This window comes from Odontomachus brunneus, unplaced genomic scaffold (genome assembly GCF_010583005.1).
Source record: "Odontomachus brunneus isolate Ranch 3 - 2012 unplaced genomic scaffold, Obru_v1 Obru_scaffold_304, whole genome shotgun sequence".
In the NCBI taxonomy this organism is placed as follows: domain Eukaryota; kingdom Metazoa; phylum Arthropoda; class Insecta; order Hymenoptera; family Formicidae; genus Odontomachus; species Odontomachus brunneus.
This window is the reverse complement of record NW_022639754.1, coordinates 113313-121181: the sequence shown is the minus strand read 5'-3', so window position 1 is coordinate 121181 and position 7869 is coordinate 113313. Positions and strand designations below refer to the sequence as shown.

The following is a 7869-nucleotide window of genomic DNA, read 5'->3' as shown; positions in this document are numbered from 1 at the left end:
CAGAATATTACTAAATCTCGTTTCTATCGGAGGCGATAAGATACCCAAAATGACCAGCTCGAGGGCGAAAAACTACGCGATTCGCCTTGTGCGCGAAAGCGGCGCTGGAAGGAAAAGAGAGTCCGTTGCTCGCGTACGCTCTCGCTCGAAAACTCGAGCCGCCTCGGCGGAGACCTTGGGAACATGAAACCGCCTCGGCGCGCGTGGTGTCGCAATACGACATGCCACTGACGTAATCTTCTCACATGTAAACGATTACGTCGCGAGCGTGCATCCGCGCGACGGCCAACGGTGCACGCGTGCATCGCACGATATGCATCGCTGAGCGAGAACGGCGCATCCCGCGGCATTTGTCAATGTCTCTTCCTCGCCGTGGCCGTCGCGGAGTCAACCAACGAATGATGCGATCTGACGCGGAACATTCGTATGATGCGCGCAAAAAGCGACAAGGGCATCTTGCGTATCTCGCACGGCCCACACCATCCGGTTACTGTTATCCTGCGCCTTGCATGCCCGAGACGCGCGAAAAATACGGAAAACGAGATCGTACAACGAGAATACGGTGAGGCGTATGCAGTGAGTGAATTGATTTTTTGTAGTGTGACTCTGTCTCGGTGACCCGGCGAGTCCGGCGAGTTCGGCGAGTCCGGCGACTGATTTGGGGGCAGCGGGCGAATATCGATTCGTTATTTTTAGGGGCAGTCCATCCGCCGTCGTATGGACCCCACCTAGCTCGTTCCCGGGTTCTCGAACGAATCTCCTTGACGGAGTTGTTGTTATCATGCGCGACTTATACTCCGACAGACGAGCTCTTACGCCGACTGTGAAGGCGACAATGTTTTTTGCACGCTAAAGGCTATTACGATTGTATAGTGTTAGGAATTAAAAGCTCCTTTCGCGGAACCGCAACTTCATGCTTTGTTTTGTTGTCTTTCTTTCTTTTTTCTCTCTCTCTCTCTCTTATTCGCTGATTGCCGTCCTGTGGCACATATAAGTGACAATGTAAACGCAGTAAAAATAATAATTTATTTTCCTCACAGACATAATGATATGTAAAGTGACAGAGATCAAGGTGTCGCGATATTTACAAGATGACATCGATTTCGTTGTGAATCTAGAGAATTATCATCGGGGTCAACAGTTGCCGTTTACATTCCGCTTGGATAAAAGCGCTGTTACCCAGAGTCGATAATATTTGCCCGCTCGGTAGCTCGCGTACTTGTTATTCGAGGGCAGTGAAGGGCTTTCGTGGATTTTCTCCTCAGGTGGTAGCCTTGTGTGCATGCATAAGCGACATCTCAAGTGAGAAGCATAACTCTTGCACAAAGACAATACACGACGCAAGGAAATGAACCAGAGTCCTTTTCTATGACCTTTTAAAAGACTCTGATTAGTCAGTTTTCTTATACGTTCTGCATTATGCCTTTATGAAAGAGTATGCGCTTACCGCTTTGGGGGATAAATTTGCATTTTGTGTACGATGTCTCTTAGCCAATCAAAAATCTTGACGCATGCGGACGAAGTCTTCCGTCTAAGGAGAAAACCGACGAAAGTCTATAGGTTTGTTCTTTTTGCAAAAACTTCTGAACTAATGTAATAAATCAGAATGACACAAGTATACACCTTAGGTCTTTCTTTTCCTTTTAACTGAACTGCCTGAACTGCAATAAATTAGAGTGAAACAAGATATATTTGTCTCACTCTTAGTACACCGGTTCAAGTAATTCAGTTAAAAAGAACAGACCTATTCTTTCACTTCAACTTATTGCACTCGTTCAGTTCTTTGAAAAAGAACAGACCTCATTACTGCTCGAGGGTATATATGTCTCACATTAAATTACAAGTCAATAAAGATGCGAATGCAAATCCCATGATCGCAGTCCTCGCGTATATAACAGCACAACTGTAGCATGTCGGACGTCTTGTTTTCATTAAAGCTCCGCGTGACTAAATCTCCTTATTAGTTACAAGTCGCCAGCGATGTAACGATGCGAATAGCGCTTACACATCATCGTAGACTATTTTCATACGTTTGTGAAGAAACCGACACAACCAAACATGGAATCAAGTATAAAATATAAAGATGTCGCAAATAATATCGACACCATTTAGAGTCGATTTTTCAATAGTAGTTTAGACTTAGACTTAAGTTTAAGCTTTGTCCTGGGAATGTGTATTTAATGTATTTTTCAACAGTTTAAATTTAAAAATCTAATTTTAAATTTCTATTGAAAAATCAGATTTTAGAGTGTACTTGATTCCATCCTTATTTATAACCTTTCATTAAAGTTCAAACATATCTAGACCATACAAACATATACCCAAACGCGTGTTCCTCCCCAAATTTGATATTCTCAAACCATCATCATGACCATGTGTACAATCCATTGAAAAACTTGAAGCTTTCCAAAACCTCTATCCTGCTCGGGTCGGTATTGCAGAAATGCTTCAACAATTCTTTGTTAAACCCACAATCACTCAGGTTTTCTTGTCCGAAGATATTAGGCGGTATCTTCGCGGCATTGTGATCTTCCCCTTCCGCGACAGTTACTTCGTCTACAGAAATACAACTGTGACATTTACATTATTCAATTCATTGTTTCGTATTTCAATCTGTACGCACATACCGGCGCCGTGCTTCGCAGCAGAAAACGAAGTAGTCGTCACCAGCTGTGCGCAGCTCGCTGAATATTGCTCTAATTGACTGGATTCCATCAGGTGGCAGAGAGAAGGCAGCACGTGCGGTAAGAGAGGCCCTCTCAGCTCGAGGGAATGATATCGATCATTCTCAACACGCACAATGCTTTCTCTGACCTGGCACAACAGAAGAAAAATTTACGATCAACGTTAATGCTGTCGCAGCTGATACAACAGTATGAAAGATAGCTGCTGTTAGTAATATCATACCTTGAGCGGTTTTAATGAAGCGCCGTGAAAGGCCGTCGGTGCCAGAAGCGTAGGAGGGACACCGGCTAGCACGCCAGTCGTCGCGGTAGCAGACTTGCAGTTGATCAGAAAGTTAAATAACGCCTGCGCTTCCACGCCTTTGACGAATACCAGAGACTGTCTCATATTGTCTCCCTCACTCTCCTTCTCCAGTGTCATCCTCGCCTGAAATACACGCGACGTTAAAACAAGCTAACACACGATATACTCATACGGATTCGATCCCGCGGCTGTACACCTGAGAATGATTGATCTTCCGGATCTCCGAGTTCTCCACACCCAGACTTTTGAGCCACGCGTCTTGAGCCTCGTCCAGCTCTTCGTAATCGTCAACCTCCTCTTGATGATCCGCCGTTCCTTCATTCAACAGACTCAGATCCGCGGTTCTACTATCGCAATCAGTCGTTCCGGATCGTCTCTTGTAATCTTTTCTTAGAGGCATATAATATTCAATTTCTGAAAAGTAACGACACTGTTATCATGTATGAGCACACACGCGTGTACATTAAATCAGATCATAGCCGGGCTGCTCCATACCTTCTTGTTTCAACGCCTGACGGAACCCGCGTGTTGTGGGTGTGAGGAGTGCGTGAATCTCTGACAGTCCGCAGATGCCGGCGGCGCGGAAAAGCGCCGTGAACGTGTTCGCACACACATAGAAGTAGGGACACTGTCTCGCACGTAGCAAGTGAAACAAGGATCTGAAACTGTCGCACCACTCTCTGTGTAGCGCATCCTTCATACATTGGTTGTTCGCTATCGATGTGCTACTCGCAAGACTAGCGCTCACTTTGCCGGCAGAACGAGGGAACAGTTCCAGCCACGGTAACGACGGATGCTGCCATATCAAGCAACACTGGTGGAACCTGAGATGCAAATATTCATGGAGTGTCAAATCAGAGAAACGCATCAAGAGTTAATCGTTGAACTTGGATGTTTACGCGTAATTTACGACACAAGACTAATTAAATTCACCTCGCGTTCAGACTGGTGTCCAACGTTGTCTCCTGTTCTCCGATATTCAGACACCTGACAAAACCTGTGGTTCCCGACGCTTCCTCGCTCGTTTTCAGCTTGCCGTTCCATGGAAAAGGTTTTGGAGACATAAACCTCATTTTAGTCTTCAATGTCCAATCGATAGGAATATACTTCTCGCCTTTTGGCGCATTCACGTCAGCCGTGTGTGTGGTGGATTCTAACTTCGAAAGAACATTGGCAAATGTCAGAGTTCCGTCCACGGACGATTCTGCTGTTTGCTTTTCTTGTTGGACATTGAGTTGAAACAACTCAAACAATGTATTGTCATTGCTGATCTCCAATGCAGCCGTCACTTCGTCCTTCTGCTTCTTGCACGTTTCATTAATCGCGAATGGGTTTTTGCGCTTTTGGGATAAGCGCTGTGGTACGCTGAAGTTAAATTTATCTGAATTCTCCGTAGAGTCGTGAGTATCGGTCGTGTTGCTGTGCGTTTTGTTCATGCGCGCTTGCAAAGCACGTTTTTTTAATTTCATACGATGTAGTCGCATCACCTGATCGGGACGCGTCCACTCCAGTGTGCCTGCATTCTCAGATTCCGCCATTATGTACTGGACAGATAAATCAAGATTTAAAACATTAAGTTTCTTCAAAGGGAAAAAATTATTACATAATCTTACTAAATACTTCTTTGAAATTTAGAACTAATTTACTTACATGCAAAAATTCAACTACAAATTAATATTGCAGCATTAAATATTTATTACATAAATCATCAAAATATACTTAAATTGATAAGAATATTGTTTGATTTACAAAAAACAAGTAATTACCTTTATTTCATTCTAGCACTTTTTCTTTATGTAAAATCAATTTTGATTATACTATTGTACAAAAAGGTACACATTATAACCTACCAAAGGCACCAAAGTCAACGTTATTACTAAAATATTGCTATATTACTTATTAGTAAATTAAATCTTTTTGCTTGGAAAATATAATGTTGTAGTAATTTTCTTTATTGGAGAACAACACATTAATACTAAAACACTAACTTAAGATAATATAATAGCTATATTTTGATAGATATTGAAATATTAGTCATAAAATAACATTAAATTAAACAAGAAAACCTTAATATTCAGATTTAAGATTTATAATAACATTTTAAGATATTTAAATTATTCATATTCCATCATTACCAGATTACATCAGAAATAATATTTTAAGGTTATGGTAACATCACTATCATCTTCAGCAACAAAAGCTGCGTTCCAATATTTACTACCAGCACTGGAAAGCTATGGTTTATGTCATGTATATTACAAATTTTCAGGACTGTCAGTAATTTTGAAACACAGCCATAATTAAAAACTTCTTGATTTTAATGTTGGTGTGATATTTTATACTATTTGGAAAGATATTTGTATTTTATCATACTTTACAATAGGAAAAAAATAGTATGTAATAGTATATAGTTTTTAATTACCAAATTGTTGAAAAGAAGCTTATGTGACAGGAGAGTTCAAAATTGTAATAATTTTAAAATGCCTAAGCTCCATCCTTTTGTTACAAGTTGTCATAAATATATGGTGCGTTGCAATTGTTATATTACATAATTATGATCATATGCCTTGATCCATCGTCAAATTGCATTCCAGCAACTATAACAATCGTTAAAACGTATAGGTTAAGCACTTGTATAAGTTTATGAAAAGATCGTTTAAATTAATTAATTCATTATTGCGCGCGCTTGATGTTTCTATAAAATAAAATACCCACCACAACACACACTTTCCTTCATGCACCAAACGATCCTCAATAATGTTCAATTGTCAATAGCCAACATTCTTAAGATGTTTACTACGGCCTGTTCTACAATATATCGTTTGTCAAAGTCGAATGTCGGAACGCAGTGAACAGACCAATGAGGAGAACTCGTTTACGGGAGCAGAGAGAAACCTGAGAGCAGCCACGCTATACGTTTTAATCGACATCGATTTTCACGCTAGTTCGATGCGCCATCTGCACTCATTTTTGAGGTGGAACTACGTTTCCTGTACTCATTTTCAGACGCTGCCGATAAAGTGTCGATTTGTTGCGTGTCCATTCTACGTCCATTTTCTGACGATTCGTGTCCGTGCTAAGCGCATAAGGTGGTTAAGAACTTGGGCCCCTATTCTTAAAATAGTTGCGTATACGTAAGTTTTACTGTGCAGGATTAATCATATCATAAAATAGCTGCGCAGTAAAACTTACGTATACGCAACTATTTCAAGAATAATGGTTATGGACAGTCCATGTCGGCCAAAACGTACCCAGAAAGAAATGCGTGATGATCATGTTTCATCACAATGTGACTTCATACTATGACTCCAATTTGATACTTTTTTAAAGATCATTACGTGATCTTATAACATGAGCACCAGATACACACAAATGATGTACAAATTATGTTGCAAATTCTTGACATGATGTTGATTATTATTATTAAATGAGGTATTTTTGTGACAACATGTTTACATTCTGAGGCGCATATGAGCCCGCATCAGTGTCTATTCTTATCCTCATGCTTGAAGATACATGAATATAATATGAGCTCAGAATGAACACATTTTTCTATCTGGGACTAAACGTCGCAATTTATTGGTTAAAACTTTCCTTTTGAAGCATCCTATCAGATAAAAAGAGAGGAAAACGATCGTCGTGTTTCGTTGGCTTGAATCCAAAGACGTGCATCGATTTCGATGCTTTCTCACGGGGATAAAGTACAATAATTAACGAACGTTCTGCGCTACTCAGGTGCGCGAATCGTAAAAAGGTTTTTATCGACAATCGGTAATGTAGATTCCTATTTTTCCAAGAATCAATAACGCGGATTCCTATTTTGCCGACGATTGGTGAAAATTTTTTCTGCACAATCTGTATCGCAAAACATTCATTAATTTTGGTTTTTTTCATCTTGTGAAAGCACTTTCCGTTTGAAGCATCCTGTTGGGGAAAAAGGAAAAAAAAAACGATGCCGTGTTTCGTCGGCCTACAAAATCCAAGAGCACCCCCGATTTTGACGCGCTTTCACGCGGAGATAGTATAAACATTAATGAACGTTTGATGCTACTCATATGCACAGAGCCACAAAAAATTTTTTACCGACCAAAAAAAGTTTTGAGTCTTCCTTAAATTCTTCAAAAATGATTTGCGTCTCAATTGATTTATTTTCTGTACGTAGTATTATGTATTTGAAAAGCTTCGCAAATAATAGATTAGTTTTTCATCCTTCCGCAACTATTAAAAGTATTTAATAAAATATAATCAATAACTTTTAGTATCGTTTGGGGATTTGAAATAAATGTTGATAGAGTAACAAAACAAGACAGAGGGACATCACATGTGTACAACGTTCGATTGTTACTTTTATTTCGAAACATCAAAGTTTTCCGACGTCCAAAGTCAGTCAGCAGCGCATAATAAACCAATGACAAAATGACGTTGATTATTATTATCGATTCGTTAAGCATCCCCGCGACGGCAACCACCCTCCCTCGTTTCTCGTCCGGATATTCGTCGATCGGCGTGTCGACGGTTCGCATGGCGGTCGATCTACGCGAGACGCGAGTCTAAAGCGGCGCGTACATTGACACAACATCCATTGATCTAAAAATGTCCTCGACACCCTTTGGAGTAGGAAAGGAAAGTAGGAAGAATTTGGAGTACCGAAGACTCCGATTTATTATTTCATTCTCTCTGTCTTTCTCTCGCACTCTCTCGCTCTCGCTGTCGCACCGCCATACGTTCTCTCCTCATCTCTTTATATCGCATTGTCTCATTCTCTCTTTCTCTCTTTCACACTATCTTACGCTCACTCTTTTTCACACAAATACACATATTCTCTCTCTCTCTCTCTTTTTCGTTCTCTCTCTTTCTTTCTCTCTCTCCCTCTCTCTCTTT

General features: G+C 40.6%; 2 protein-coding genes across 6 annotated transcripts in view; both read right to left on the bottom strand.

Annotated features, from left to right (window-relative positions):
• The window catches only part of LOC116853317 (lachesin-like), a 57513-nt gene that overhangs the window by 1300 nt on the left and 48344 nt on the right, over positions 1 to 7869 (bottom strand). The gene's annotated exons all lie outside the window — the stretch shown is intronic.
• On the bottom strand, positions 1004 to 5891 carry LOC116853314 (protein downstream neighbor of son homolog). Of its 2 annotated transcripts, XM_032834365.1 has the most exons (9): positions 5704 to 5891; positions 5411 to 5585; positions 4755 to 4834; positions 3922 to 4532; positions 3484 to 3812; positions 3185 to 3402; positions 2908 to 3111; positions 2628 to 2814; positions 1004 to 2556 (listed from the first exon to the last, which is right to left on the bottom strand). In XM_032834365.1, the coding sequence occupies exons 4-9, from the start codon at positions 4524 to 4526 to the stop codon at positions 2366 to 2368; spliced, it is 1734 nt and encodes a 577-aa protein (XP_032690256.1). In that variant the 5' UTR covers positions 4527 to 4532; positions 4755 to 4834; positions 5411 to 5585; positions 5704 to 5891; the 3' UTR covers positions 1004 to 2365. The 2 variants fall into 2 exon arrangements, with proteins under 2 accessions (XP_032690256.1, XP_032690255.1); XM_032834364.1 differs by lacking the exon at positions 4755 to 4834.

What these genes read in the sequence shown, in the direction of transcription:
- LOC116853314 (XM_032834365.1), bottom strand. Translation starts at nt 4,526, where the DNA reads ATGGCGGAATCTGAGAATGCAGGCACACTGGAGTGGACGCGTCCCGAT. An exon ending in GACACCAGTCTGAACGCGAG is followed by an intron (nt 3,813 to 3,921) that starts GTGAATTTAATT and finishes TTTGCATCTCAG; the next exon opens with GTTCCACCAGTGTTGCTTGA. An exon ending in GGAAGATCAATCATTCTCAG is followed by an intron (nt 3,112 to 3,184) that starts GTGTACAGCCGC and finishes CGTGTATTTCAG; the next exon opens with GCGAGGATGACACTGGAGAA.